At 35.1% G+C, this 15,000-nt stretch overlaps 2 protein-coding genes across 4 annotated transcripts in view; one reads left to right on the top strand and one right to left on the bottom strand.

Moving 5' to 3' along the window:
• The window catches only part of mio (GATOR complex protein mio), an 18,882-nt gene extending 11,105 nt beyond the window's left edge, over window positions 1-7,777 (top strand). For all 3 annotated transcript variants that reach the window (XM_043007744.2, XM_043007745.2, XM_086540863.1), the window contains exons 7-18: window positions 1,250-1,341; window positions 1,866-2,062; window positions 2,219-2,409; window positions 2,624-2,769; window positions 3,608-3,703; window positions 3,885-4,105; window positions 4,586-4,716; window positions 5,292-5,430; window positions 5,576-5,714; window positions 6,138-6,351; window positions 6,477-6,733; window positions 6,935-7,777. In XM_043007744.2, the coding sequence (XP_042863678.1) occupies window positions 1,250-1,341; window positions 1,866-2,062; window positions 2,219-2,409; window positions 2,624-2,769; window positions 3,608-3,703; window positions 3,885-4,105; window positions 4,586-4,716; window positions 5,292-5,430; window positions 5,576-5,714; window positions 6,138-6,351; window positions 6,477-6,733; window positions 6,935-7,037 (1,926 nt within the window). In that variant the 3' untranslated portion in view covers window positions 7,038-7,777. The remainder of the gene's footprint in view (window positions 1-1,249; window positions 1,342-1,865; window positions 2,063-2,218; window positions 2,410-2,623; window positions 2,770-3,607; window positions 3,704-3,884; window positions 4,106-4,585; window positions 4,717-5,291; window positions 5,431-5,575; window positions 5,715-6,137; window positions 6,352-6,476; window positions 6,734-6,934) is intronic.
• Window positions 7,778-13,296: 5,519 nt separating this feature from the next.
• LOC122248003 (replication protein A 14 kDa subunit) overlaps window positions 13,297-15,000 on the bottom strand; it is a 2,682-nt gene continuing 978 nt past the window's right edge. The window contains exons 2-4 of the mRNA XM_043007746.2: window positions 14,478-14,558; window positions 14,140-14,242; window positions 13,297-13,638 (exon numbers count right to left, since the gene is read on the bottom strand). Of these exons, the coding sequence (XP_042863680.1) occupies window positions 13,568-13,638; window positions 14,140-14,242; window positions 14,478-14,558 (255 nt within the window). The 3' untranslated portion in view covers window positions 13,297-13,567. The remainder of the gene's footprint in view (window positions 13,639-14,139; window positions 14,243-14,477; window positions 14,559-15,000) is intronic.

Raw genomic sequence — 15,000 nt, 5'->3', positions numbered from 1 at the left:
TGATAGTTAAACTAGTAAAAAAAAGACCCTCACATTCCTACAATATTGTGAGTGCATATTGTTATGTCTCTGTTATGATGACCCAAGGCTGACTCAGGTCCTACATGGTTAAAGAGGGGCATTTAGCCATGTACCATTACCTGTTATATGTTTTAGTTCTTGCACTGTTCTTTTGCTCTGTCATTCTTTAGTGACCTTTAAGTGTTTAAAAACTTTTCACTTTACATCCCTTTTCTTTGGTTTTATTTTATTGATAGGCCTGTGTACTTCATTAATTCCAATTAATTACAATACTCCATTTTTCCAATGTAACAACCACTATGGGTTATAATGAATTGTACAAATTGATACAAACATGAGATAAATTATGCAAATAGAGCAATGTGCAATAAGTGATATAAAACAAGGTGTAGGTCATGTTTTTTTCTCTCTTCTTCATCTTTTATCTTTTATCTTCACTTCATTTCTTGTTCATTTCTTTCTTCATTCATGCTTTCTTTATTTCTTTCCTTCTATCTTTCTTTTACTTTTCACTGTTTCTTCTGTCTTTCTTTCCTTCTTTCTTTTTTTTTCTTGTTTTCTCTCTTGCTTTACTTTTCTTCTTTCTTTCTCTTTTTTTTTCTCTCTCTCTTTCTTTCCATCTTGTCTTTCCCTTCCTTTCCAGTCCATTATATAAACGATATTCACACCAAGCTCTCACCAGAATAGGATTTGTCATAGACTAGGATTTTGTCTCAGAATAGGATTTTGAATCATCACAGCCACTGAAACAAGCACTCTGAAAAAAGAAGAATTCAACCATTAATGTGGAAATTTGGTTTCTTCTCCATAGATTCTTTGTTGTTTTGATTATGTATATATAGGGAGAAGATAAAGGATGATAGTTTGGTATGATGGCAAAACTTGGCCAAACTATCTTTATCATCATGATGGGTATACTGATTATTATATTTAAAAGGTCAATTGCTATTGCATATTGAGATAGTGGATGTTGATAAAAGAAGATTTGTTTTGTATATATATGGATATGCGGGCTGAAGTTCTCATTTGTCTTATATTTAATTCGATTTTAGAATTGAAGGTTGATAATTCATAATATATTTTTGTTGTTATGCAATGATATATCTATGAAAGATCTCTCTAATTTTTCTTTCAGTTCATTTATGGTCTTTGCATCGTACAATAATTAATTTCATTTCCATGCAATTACCCTTTCAAAACCCAGCCACTCATGCCTTTTCTTTTTCAGGTTCACATTTGGGATATTCGAAATATTGAGCGACCGATTCTGTACCTTGATGCTTCAAAGCCTATATCCAAGTTAGCCTGGTGTCCTTCAAGGTAAGGAACAGGAAAAGACTCATGAACTGAGGTTGAATTAATTTTCTTCACTTTAGCTCTGGGTTGCATTTCATCATTTATCATAAGGATCACATATATCAATCCGGTTCACATATTTTCACTGATACAGTACCTGTTTACCAGAGGTTAGCAGTTACAGTCTTAGTCCTCATAGATTTGCTTGAGTAGGGAGAAAGCAGTAGTTAAGAGCAGGAAATCCCTCCTAAACACTATTTTAGCAGACCTGAATGATTATTGATTTTTCTTGCAAAAAAACATTAGAGCCCAGTTACCTAAATATTCACATTATTATTTTGAATACAGTATATTATCATGAATTGAATATGATATTTTGAATACAATTATCCTAATGCTCATATTGTGCATTGTGATAGTTAGAAAACTAAATTAAAACTTATCCCAAAGCTTATTCATCATCTGTTATGCTGTTGTTGTATTTTTTTTTACAATATCTTCATGTTGATGTAATGAATGGATATATATTGGGTCCATTTTCTTGAAAGGGTTGGGCTTCTGGCATCTCTGAGCCGAGACAGTGCCGCAGTCCGCATTTATGACATCCTACAATACAATATGGGTGGAGAAGAGCAAGAGCCAGCTGTCCTCACAAGATCAATCAACACAGATTCCAACACATCAATTTCAGCCTTTTCTTGGCACCCAACGCATGAAAATAGAATCCTAACTGCTTCTTACACAGGTTTCGTATTGTGCTCTTTGAGATACTTTAAAGTTTAAAGCTCTCTGTGCAGAGAAGTTGGCTTTACTAACAGTGTGAAGTATATGCAATGTTGAATCAACAGTGTTCTTTTTAAGAGAAAATAAGGTCTTAAATATTTTTATTCTCTTATTACAGGGAAGCTCATAGACTATTACGTCCAAGAGAGAATAACCCTCAACTGGTCTTCCTCAACATCAAGTTCTTTAATGTGGACTCATGGGAAGAAAACTCTATACTACCTAGATTCTCAGCATCCAGTTTACTCTAACTTCGAAGACATTTCTATATCCATTATGTCAAGAGCACAGAAGAAGTATGGTCTTTATGTAAGTCTTTTGTTGACTTTTGGAACTTGATTACAATATAAAATCCTTTAGTACATCGTTTTCTTGGAACAGGTGTAATATAGGTTGTAGGTAGTAAATGTCTTTTCATTATTTACAAATTCAGAGCATACATCACCTATGCAAATACAATTCGATACCAGCTACCTGTCAGTTGTTTATTTACTAATACAGTTTTAATCATCTAAAAATCCAGGAAGATAATTTGGCTACAAATGGAGAAGTTACTGGTGACATGTCTCTGCGAGATCTGTGGAATTGGTTGGATGCCGCAAGGAGTCTGGTGACTTCTGGTAATTTTAAACTACCAGGAGGAGTGCCTTACAGATATCAGGGGGTTTTGTAAGTAAACCATTTTTAATATATTGTATAATATAGTTGTTGTTTTTATATGTATTTAGCGCTCTCTCTCTCTCTCTCTCTCTCTCTCTCTCTGTGTGTGTGTGTTTCTTTCTTTCTTTCTTGTTTCTCTGTTTCTTTTATCAATGTCATATGAATTTGACATATTAACTGCAGTACACGCAAAAAATATATATGTATATATTTGAAGACATATCAAGGGGCTATTTTGGTTTTATGATAATATAGGTTAGAAATATGTATTGCTGGTTTTAAATATGTTATTCAAAATTAGCCAATATGTACAACTAAATATGACAAGTTTCCATGAGACAAGACCCCGTTATATGTGCCTAGTTGAAGATGGGAAATAATCAGGAAAAAAAAGGAAAAAAAAATTGATTATAATTACTTCAATAAAATATACCTGTGGTCCTTGTGCAAATTTTATACAATTGTAAATACAAGAAATAGACACATCTTTAAAAAGGATTTCATAGAAAATTGATACTTTATTTTTTTACCAGTTTCATTGTGTTAACATGTATTTTTTAATGATACAGAGTTCCTTCCCATTGTATCTTATCTTTGAGCTAAGATAACCAAAACTTAGAGTAGAAGAATCACAAAAACACAAACACAGTAACGTGCACAATACAGATATAATAAAACACAGCCACAAAATGAAAAGAAAAACTAGCAACGTTTCAAACTTTTTAGTGAAAGTTCCTCATCAGGCATAAGTAATCCAAAAAATTAATAGTAGAAGTGGCATTGTTTTATTATATTAGAGTAGAAGTTTATTTCCTTGTGTTCATTTCCTCTCCATATTTTTATTCAGGAGTCTACTGACCATGGGTGAACTGATGTCTGATGTTGTGAACAAACCATGGGTTGGATTAGACTTACAGAAGCCACCCACGTGTAAAGTGTTCAGGTAGGTTTTTCTTGTGTTGGTTTTTCATCACTGCTCTTTGAGGTTTTGATTTGAATTATAGCAAGTAATGTAAAAAGAGCATATTTGTATTCTTATATACGGCTGAAATCATGAATGATTGTTTGTTTTTATATTTATTTTATTTTGGTAAAACTCATTCAATACGTATTTCCCCCAATAGATGCGAAGAGCGCAGCAGAGCCTTGGAATTGTGCTCGTGGGGTTTTGAGAACGAAGCTGTGCTGACAAGTTTCCTAGCTCAGTTAGAGAATGCAGGAAACTATACACGTGCAGCTGCTGTTGCTGTTTTCAACCAGCGTATAAAGCAAGCAATACAAATCTTACAGAAGGGTGCTGCAGCTAAGGAGCCAATGCTGAATTCGACTGCTATGGCCCTTTCTGGTAAGCTATTATGTTAGGCAAGATTAATCCATTATCCTATCTTTATATATCTTTTTTTATCATTTAGATTGTCTTTATTAGTTATTATCTACTTTCTTGTTCATGTTTTACAGATTACTATGATAATATTATTCATTAAAATTATAATATTTAATTAACTTAAATGAAATACAGATAATTGGATTTTCCAAGAGAGCTGTTATAACATCCTATCCTTATTATGTATTGTGATCACTAATTAACCCATTAACGACGGGTGACAAGATATCACATTGAGTGGTCTTTGGGTCAGATGCCAAGGACGAGATATTTGGTCAAGGCCAGCACGCCGGTTGATCAGGCGTAAAGCACTCGCACACAGCTAGTGCGGCCGAGAATCCCAAGGTGTTAGGTTTATACATTAGAATACCTCGGCATTTTGACCATTTAGAGCCAAAATAGCCCCATTGGCAAAGGGTTAATGCTCATGTTTTCCTACAGGATTCACAGAAGATCGCAAAGCACTGTGGAGGGAAACGTGCATGATGCTTCGTTCCCAGCTGACTGACCCATATCTGCGTGCCATGTTTGCCTTCCTCACAGACGATGCAGATTCTTTTGACCCAGTTCTTGTAAGTGATAATGCAGTACAGTTAGATCATGTTGCAGTTATGTTGCCAGCTTTATTTGTGTGTCCTCAAAAGAAAAATAAGTGAATAGGTAATTGACCATCCACTATTTTTTTTTTTTTTTTCTACTTTTTCTTCTTTCTCCCTTTAGAAAGAGAAAAAAAAATTATTTAATTTTCAGGCTTACTCATAGTCTTTAAAAGTAATTTGGTACTAAAATGTTTTGTTTGCCTTTCTCTTTAACCAAAAAAAGATATTAACATGAAAAATGCTATTTATGATTTGATTTTTTGCAAATTAATGATCAAAGCCATAATGCCAATGTAGATCATTTACCTTTTGTAAACCCATTTTTTCCATGTATAAATGATTTTACAGGTGGATTCTCTAGTAAGAAGAGTAATTTTATATACAGCAGAAGTGATAGCTTTTCATAATAGATTCATTTGAGACATGATTAATATGTCGTCTTTAGGAAGTAAAACATTTTCATGATTTATTGTAGGTTTAATAGAAAATAATAAAGATTATAATCTTGGTCGTTAACCTGCTCTGTGTATCCTTCCTTGTCTTTACAGGGAGAAACAGATATGGCAATTCAAGATAGAGTAGCATTTGCATGTAATTACTTAAGTGATACCAGACTAATGGAGTACTTAGAAAGGCTGAAAACAAGACTTACAGAGGCTGGAAACCTTGACGGGATCTTGCTCACAGGTCAGTATAGTTTGTAACATTGAAGACGAATATGGATAAGAGTTTTCATTATGAAATGAAAGTATGACACATTGTAAAAGCAATGAAAAATGTCATATCCCATTTCTTTCAGAATCTATTTTCATAGATGATCTCTGTGTTTTAGGTCTCTGTCCTGAGGGCATTGAGTTGCTTCAGCGGTATGTAGATCTTACAGGTGATGTGCAAACTGTTGCATTAGTCACAATCCACACACTTCAGCATGTTATCAATAAGGATTCTCGATTGAGCCATTGGGTACAGAGGTAAGGTCTTCTTTGAAAGATACTGATGGTATCAGAATATTGAATTCTTATTCCAATTATTCATAAATACATTCTTGTACTTACAAATGTTAGTATTACATTATGTCAACAGGTATTTTTGATTTATTGATATCATGGTAGCCATTCATATTACATGTACAGGGATTTAAAATGCTTTCTATAATCATTTAACAAATTAGAGCACATACAGTGATTTATTTATTTTTGCCTTTCCTTTTATCTTTTTCTCTGTCCCTTATGTACCATTTCTTCCTCTGTATTTTCATCAGATTTATTCAATTCTTTCTGCTATGCCTATTCATATTTTCATTGTATCCACTTGTTGTCTCCTTCACCAATATTGATTTATTTAAATATATCTAAAGATTTACAACACTAATTTTATTGTTTAATCTTTTGCAGTTACCGGAACCTTTTAGATAGCTTGCGCCTGTGGAATGAGAGAGCCCAACTAGATGTTATAATGAATCACAACAAATACGCAGAGAGACCACCACAGCACATATATATCTCATGTTATTTCTGCAATAAAAGTATTTCAGCCTATATCCAGGCTCCTGGTAGACCTAGAAATCCTTATGCAAGATATGGGACAGGCTCAGCCACAAAGTCTAAGGTAAACAGAATTTCTTGTTTTTTCATTGTTTCACTAAAAATAAGGTAACAGTTATCCTTCCTATAAGAAGAATTTATTCATCATTTCTTCCAGTATGAGTGCAATGTTCTCAATCCATCTTTCAGATGCAAGCTTGTCCAAGCTGCAAGAAGCCCCTCCCACGCTGCTCCCTATGTCTGGTACACATGGGAACTCCCTCGGGATGGGGAAGTTCTACTTCCAAAAGCCTGGCAGTAGAAGAGGGTGCTGATGGCCCGTCCAATGTTCCCAATAACGATGGTGCTTCTTGCAAGAGGAAACTTAGCAACTTCACTTCATGGTTCACTTGGTGCCAGACTTGTAGACATGGTGGACATGCACATCACCTCATGGAGTGGTTCAAGTATGTGTATATATATTTTTTCTCTATCAGTTAGTTGAATGTAAATGTATTGCAAATAATTCAGATAGGAAATTATTGATAGATATCTATATATACAGGATATTTCCAGTTGGAAAACAGATATATGGCATCTCATACCAATATGAAATAGTGGAAATTAAATAGAAGTATGATTTATTAATCTACTTTACCTTCTCTCAGGGAACATACAGAGTGCCCTGTAACATCATGCACCTGTAAGTGCATGTCCCTGGATACAGTTAGCAAAGTGCCATCATCATCTGCTGCAGTAACTGTGAAGTGATATTCTATTGCACAACCCACAAGCATTAAATCTGGTACTTTTTAGTTTATCTTTAGTATAATAGTATTATATAATGAGATAAACATATATATTTATATTTTTTGTGATAAAGAATTACAAGTTGATTTTCAATATTTGACATATTGATAATAATGGTTAAACAAAGTACAGGTTGTGAGTCTATTTGAAGGTGACAGAGGAATTGCCAAAACCCTTTGTTTGATCATTTCCTTTTTTATTGAAAGCTCAATGTAGATAAAATTTTGTCTTGGGTTCCAGGAACTTTCCCTTTGTACCAAGTATTTTCTTTTTCATTTGTCACAAAAGTTAAAATGGACAGATGTTAACTAGCAGAACTATTATTCTTTTATACATATTGATAATAAAGTTTGCATTTTGACATATTTCTTAGATTGCAAAAGATTTCAGAAAAAATAGCTGTTGTTCAGATGCCTTCCTTCTTATGAGTTTCGTAATATATTTAAAGTAATTTTTACTTGTAAATATCATGAATGTAATTTTCTTTTGAGTAGACAGTGTGATATCAAGTGTAAAAATATGAATTTCAAAACAAGAAATTATATGAAGTTTCAAAAAAATATATTGTACATGTAGCCTAGGAGATGATTTAATTGACAATTTTCCTATACTTAATTATATGGCTCATTAGTTTACCTTGTGTAAATTAATTACTTCTGGATGTATGTTAAAATTAAATAAGAATTTATCATCCTCTCTTACTGTTGTTTCTTTTTACTTCCCAGTGGCTTCAAACTTTAAATATTATGAACACTGGAATACTGTTTAAATAAGCTATTGCCTTTATTGTATAATTATTCTATCTATTGCAAAGATATTACATGTTATATGTTCTACCACAGAGACATGAAAAGTTTGTAAGAATATAGTGATGAGAGTTACAGCTACAGGATATGAATATTATGGGCATTTTACACATACAAATGAATACATAATATATCAGTCTGTCTTTCTCTCTCCCTCTTTCCCTGTGACCTGTTTTGATAAACATTGTAAGTGGGCATTGCGAAAAGGAAAGAGAGGAGAACAGGAATGTAAGCACTACAGGAGGAAAATAAAGTATATGGTAGAAGTGGAGGCAATGTAGCACAGAAGTATCTCAACCCTCTCTGGACGAGTGGTACACTACGGTACTGCGCATTCAAGGCCCGTTCGCTGGGTGACGCCATATGGCATCGTTTATTCAACTGATTTAGGCCTATGCATTGTAACGTGCAAGGCCCCGTCGTGACAGGGTTAAAATCAGTCCAAAAATATCAGGAATTTTAGAGTTTTAGAATTTTATATATTGTGAGGATTAATGGTTTTTACAGGAAGAGGTTTCTGGAAATACTTACATTGCAAATACTGTATATCACATTCTTAGGTGGAAGGACAGTGAGTGATTTATGATTTAAGTGTAAATAAAGAAAAAATAATTAGCAGATTAGGCAAGGAAGATTTTGCTTTTGCAATTAAAAGCTGTTATCAAAAGGGACTTAAAACCCTGGACCTTGGTCTTTGGACACAAATACACTATTATGTACTTTTTTTTTTTTTATCCCCTTTGCTTAGATGTCCAGAAAGGGTCACATCCCATTTTCTTAACAGGTTAATGACAGGGTGTTTTTGGCTCCTTGACATAACTCCAAGATATTTTGAAGTGTGCAGGTCTAATGCCATGGGCCATTTGTCTGCTGAGGTGGCCATATTATAATTACATAACCATTGTTACAAAGAAAGAATAAGTGCTCAGATCTCTATTATAATTTTATTCAGACAGCAATATATATATTACATTTCCACAAGAGGGGGTTATATATGATAAGATTCCCTATAAATGATTGTCATGCAAAGTTAAAGTAATATTTTTTTTACCTTTAAATTTTCTCTAAATAAAATGTGAGTAAAAATTAGAGAATCCCAAATGTTTTGTATCAAGTTTCATTGCTCTTCTAGTAGTACAATCAGATTTTATATTGGTTAGAAGCATAGTAAGATTAGTAGTACACAAGGAGCAAAGAAATAATTCCAAGAAAATCATGATTAAGAATTGTCAATATTCTTTGTCAGTTCTCTATATCTGTTCAATCTTGTAACAAAAATATCTAAATACAATAATAAAACCCTTATATTTGTGCAGTCTCATTTGTTGAATGAAGACATAACTTTTGCTTTATGTGTAACGTCTCTCATAAAATCCTCACAAGGACCATCACACATGGGAAGATTAATTTGGTAAAATAACTGTTTATATTGTGTTAATATTGCAAATTTTGCCACAAGAGTGCATATCTATATCTTGACGATGTGCACTTTCACGTTAAGGCAAAGTTACAGAATATGTTCACTGCTTCTAGTTATTTACTCACAATGCCTCCTCGCTCCAGGCAGAGGCAGTAGCTATTATGGGAGCCCTAGCCCATGCAGCCCAGACGGACGGGCATGTTGTCATACACACAGACTCTAGGGCCGCCATTGACAGCCTGCAACAAAGCACACCCCTTGATAACGTTTACCTGGTAACCTCGATTCTCACCATTGCTCAGAGAATCCTGGATCAGGGAAGACGCATCATCATCAACTGGATCCCAAGCCATGTTGGTATTGAAGGGAATGATGTAGCTGACAGGTTAGCGGAGGAAGGCAGGAAGAAACCCTTGAGTGGTCTTGTGGTGCATCCTAGCCGGGAACTGCTAAGGCGTAAAACAATGGTTGCAGGGTAGGTTGGTGCCCTGCAGCGACACAGAGAGGAAGCGAGAACCTCCCTCTCGGCCAGCTGGTACTCAAACGCCACAGGCTATGAGTCGCTGATACTCTCTCCCAGAATATCAAGGTGTGCTAAAGTCAGTCTGCACAGACTGAGAATAGGCTACCCTTGTGCGTGGCAAATCATCCCCACTATTGGGCAAGATGAGCGACACTGTGAGTATTGTGGCGCGCCGGACGCCAAATTAGAGCACTACCTGATGGAATGCGAGCACACTCGCTTCCTCAGGCAGGGCCCAGAGATGACAGCCGCCGGGCTGGTTAGACGGCTATGCCTGTCACTACACCCCTGGCAACTGGAGCGCCTACAGGCACTCCGACCGCCACGGTAAAAGTTCAGTTATGATGATCAGATGAGTCAGCACTTATAGCCAATAGAGACCGGGCTACCCCATCCACACAACCCAGGCGAAGCAACGTCTTCGCAAAATCTCTCTGAACTGAGCTGAATTGAATTCAGCAATGATGATCAGATAAGATTAGATAAGATGAGTCAACACTCATAGCTGGCAGAGGCCAGGCCGCCTTGTGCATATAGCCCGGGCGAAGCGACATCTTCGCATATCTGTCTGAACTGAACTGAACTCAATTGTTCCTTCCATCTTTTTCATGTTCTTTTTTCAGTCCTGTCTTTATATCTTTATATTTTTTATGCATATTCTCTGGAAGGAAGTGTTAACCACCCATTCAACTGTATATTTCACTTAGTTCCAGTTATGCTAAAACATCTCTAAAGTATAATATCCAAGGGTAAAAGCAGATCTTAACCGAAATCCTCCGGGTCAGTGATCCCAGGCACGCGATACATTTCCGGGAGGCTACCACGTAGGCCTAAGCTCGCATTCTGGGCTTATCTTATCACGCCCAGAATCTGAGGAAGAAAAGGTGCCGTCACCTTACATGACGACCGGAGTTTCGGCCAGGAAGGTGCCATCTTCAATGCATGCCATCCAGAGGATTTGGATTGAAAGGCTGAAGAACATGTTAACCCATCCACGACGGGGGCATTCTAGCCTTGAATGTCACAATGCCGGGGCGTTCGAATTATTAGGCCTAAATCAATTGAATGGCTGGCACAATACTGTGCCGCCCGGCCACTGGGCTTTTGAATGAGCGGTACAGTACTGTACCACCCGTCCAGAGAGGGTTAAGCTGAAGCATACACATGGAAGATACATAATTTTCCTTTTTTTTTTTACTTTTTAGGGGGATTACCCCAACACCATTTGGATATTCCTAAAACCTTGCTCTTAAATATACATAGCAATAGTACACACAAATCATTTAGAAGATTAAGGTATGTAGGTTAAAATTTTGTTTAATTTTATATATTTTTCCCTTTTCCTAAGAATCCTCAGCAGGTAAACAAAGAGATGGTGGTTTAAGCCCTTCTTAAGATACTTTTTTTTTATTTGTCATTAATATTCTTATGGGTAATTCTATAGAGATATATGTATTCAAAACCAGTTTTAACTCAAGTTTGATTCTCATAACTCAAAACTTTCCCCTTCATAGAACTGTCCTTTATCACTGGAATTGTCAGCCTTTGCCACTATCAATATATTTATCTCAGATCCATCCAAAGTAAAAGAGCATGGCAGAATAATTACCATATGATAGTACAGGCTATGCTATGAGCTTTTTGACAGCCATCCAATGTCCCATTGCAAGGATTTTAAGCCTCTATGATAATGCCTTAACCTGTTAACTCCAGGTGTACAGAGCACTTGGTCATCCCTCCAGGGAACAATCATAACTATCCTTCTCAAGATTTTATTTTCAACATCAGTCAGTGCTGTATGATGAGTTGTACACTTCATTAGCTTTATATACGTTCTCTTTGAAATTCTAGCAACCCTTTTGTGTAATTCATTTCTTTTTACCATATTGTAAGATCAATCCTTGCCACTTACATCTCAAGGATGTAATAGATATTTGTTGTATGGACTCTATATTAGCTAATTACACTCTTTGTAAAGGAAGCAACATGGTTTTATTGGCTGACAAAAACAGTTTTTTTTTTCTAAGTTTTAGTCCCTATTTTTGAAAAAACATTTTTTTCTTTTTCATTTACACTAAGAACAAGAAAGATGACCACATCACCACTGTTTGAGAAGTATACTGACAAAGAGCCACCCCACACTCAGAACACAGAGTCTGAATCCCCTTTATCATACCATGGTTATTGCAAACCTTGCATCTGTTCTCATCTATTGGTTTAATGAGCTGCCCTGGAGATGGCACTGAAGTTTTTCTGTGGGGATGGATCTGCCCCTGGTGCCGACTCCCTCCAGTGTGGGTATATCGGAGAAGCACCTTGGCATGTTATGATTATTCACTTATATATATATATATATATATATATATATATATATATATATATATATATATATATATATATATATATACACTTTGAGCAAAGAAAGTACATTCTTTTCACTACTTCTTTCATTGCATGGATGCCTTGCTATCCATTGCCAAGACTGTTTAAATCATAGTGTGATATACATGCCACCCAGAGTTACCGGGTTAATAACTTTTACTTTCAATGTCCAGGCACCATTAACCCATCCACGACGGGGCTATTTCAGCTCTAAATGGTCGGAATGCCGGGGTATTCGAACACATAAGCCTAACGCCTCGGGACTCTCGGGCACACTAGCTGCAACCAAGCGCTGTACGCCCTATCACCTGGCGCACCGGCCTTGATTAAATATCTTGTCGCCGGTGTCTGACCCAGAAACCACTGAACATGATAGCAAGTCATCCGGCGCGAATGGGTTAAGATAAAAGATCTTAATTATTTCATTTACTGAATAATTATGCTAACAATAAATTGAGGCACCTTAAATTTCACTTATAAATATTACAGACCAGGAGGAATGCAAGCTCAAAAATATATTTTATTCTCCAGTACATCTTTATGTAAAGATTATTGACTTTTAGGCTTTTAATTGATTATTGTCCATTCAAGCCACACACATAAAAGAAGATATCTAATATAAAACAAATATTCAGCTTTTATAGGGATCTTTTCCTGATACACATTGCCATTTACTTGATTACTTGATTTAATTATTTAATACACAGTAGATTGTATGTTAATTGATGCAAAGTGACAAAAAATATACCAGATCTTAAACTTTGTCTTTTGTGACTCAAAGATGGTTGATAGATAACAGCAGACTTAATTTGCACATAAAATATCTTTAAACTTACACCGAGTTTCAAATATATGAGGAATTCATAAATGCTACACTCATTTTTCGTATCAAAATGAAGATGCACTTAACAGGTAGGTGATGACAGGCTGAATGTAACCTGTCCAAATAACCTATTTTTCTGTTCTAAATCATCATAATCAACAATCCAACATCAATCATCCTGTTAATTGCATCTTCACATTGATAAAAAAGTAATGCATTTTATGGCTGGCATGCTTAGGTTCAAGAAGGAAAAGGAGTAACACATCTTTTAAAATATGGTTTTATTATGGTTTAGCCCACTTAAAAGTTACAACAAATATCCTTTCTTTATATTTGTAAACCTATTTTATCCTTTGAAACTGACAATACTGTAATATTTGTCTTTACATCACAGTTAGCCATTATATTTTTGTAATGGCATACAGCCTAAATTTTTCTCCAGTTCCTCCAGTGAAAACAAAAATTAATATAAATTCTTCTTCTGAAATAAATCACATTCTTGAACAAAAGAGACACAAAATTATTATTTATGAAGAATTAGTCAAATTTCCATGGATTTGGAGTCACAGAATGCAAAAGTCTGATTGCTTGGTCATAGGCATCCATATCTGCAAAACAAGAACTCATATCAGAAAGCATAGAGATTGCATAAGAAGAGAGATAAAAATAAAAAAAATAATAATAATAAAGATATTTACAAAGTATAAGGTTCTTACTTATATCTAAGATTGGCAAGAGTGGGTTTATAAGATAATGTTTTTTTTTAAAGCCACATTCCTTGATGGGTAGTGTTGGTTTGTGATTGGCTAGTATACCAGTTTCCCTTGTGGAAGCACTCAGAAGTAAATGAAGTAGCTCTTTCTTCTCTTTCTGATTTCTAGATATGCATTTTCAGATGTTATATAGCAAGTATACTAATGTCATACCAAAAAGTTTGAATATCATAAAGAATAAAATTTCAATAATATTTCATATAAAAAAGAAAGATAATGAGTTAAACAATAATCAAAACTATAGACACCAAGTAGTATTTGAGTAATAATGTCACGCTGACCAAACACATTGCCAATATATTAAATCTTTTCCACATACAAAATCACCATGCTCACCGAAGGTGCTGGCATATTCCATGGGAAAGGACACGTAACTCTGGCACATAACCTGACGACCCTGACCAATGCCATGGATTTCTATGAGGCCTTCAAGGTTTTCCTGGAAAAAATATATATATATTTTCTTTGTGTGTTGCACTTTTAGAGAGACAAGGAAAGAGAGAGAAGGACAAATATGTGAAAAAGCAATATTCATATCATATTCATATATGAATATGATCATCCTAAATAATACAGTATGACCCTTTAAGTATAATTACCAAGAACATAAAATGTTTATATGTTTCTTGCTGAAATGTGAACAAAACTGAGACACAATTGCTCATCCATCTTACCTGCAGAGGCTCCTGTAGCTTGACCTGGACTGACTGACCATCGCTTGCCTTCACTAAAATCATCACTCCAGAAGGATCAATCTATAAGGAAGAAACATACAATGTACATACAAATATACTATACCTCAATCATATAAGTAAACACTGCCATTAATACAACGGATCACATGAAAGACCTTCGGTATCCTTAGGAGGAAGATAGTAGTTAATGCTGACTAAATATTAAACTTTTCATTTGTGATAAATGAAGATTACCATCCTAAGCGTATATATAAGAACACATAATATTACGACAGATGGAACGACACTGCCTTGTAAGTCCAATAGTATAAAACTTGTTCAACTCAAATACCATTAATTGGCAGAAAAGTATCCTAAATTAGTGTTTTCTGTTGTGATTCTGGGTTTTCTATCTTGGGGAATAGATGTTTTTGATAGAAATTTAGTATTTATATCTTTCCTTTGCAGTTCTTTGTTCAGTTAAGGAAAGTGAGGTCTTTGGGTGTGGGATGCTTTCCAGAGA

Source organism: Penaeus japonicus, unplaced genomic scaffold, assembly GCF_977035675.1.
Source record: "Penaeus japonicus unplaced genomic scaffold, GWHDUDI00000001_assembly GWHDUDI00000010, whole genome shotgun sequence".
In the NCBI taxonomy this organism is placed as follows: Eukaryota; Metazoa; Arthropoda; class Malacostraca; order Decapoda; family Penaeidae; genus Penaeus; species Penaeus japonicus.
Note: the sequence above shows the minus strand (reverse complement) of the source record. Positions and strands in the feature narration are given on the sequence as shown.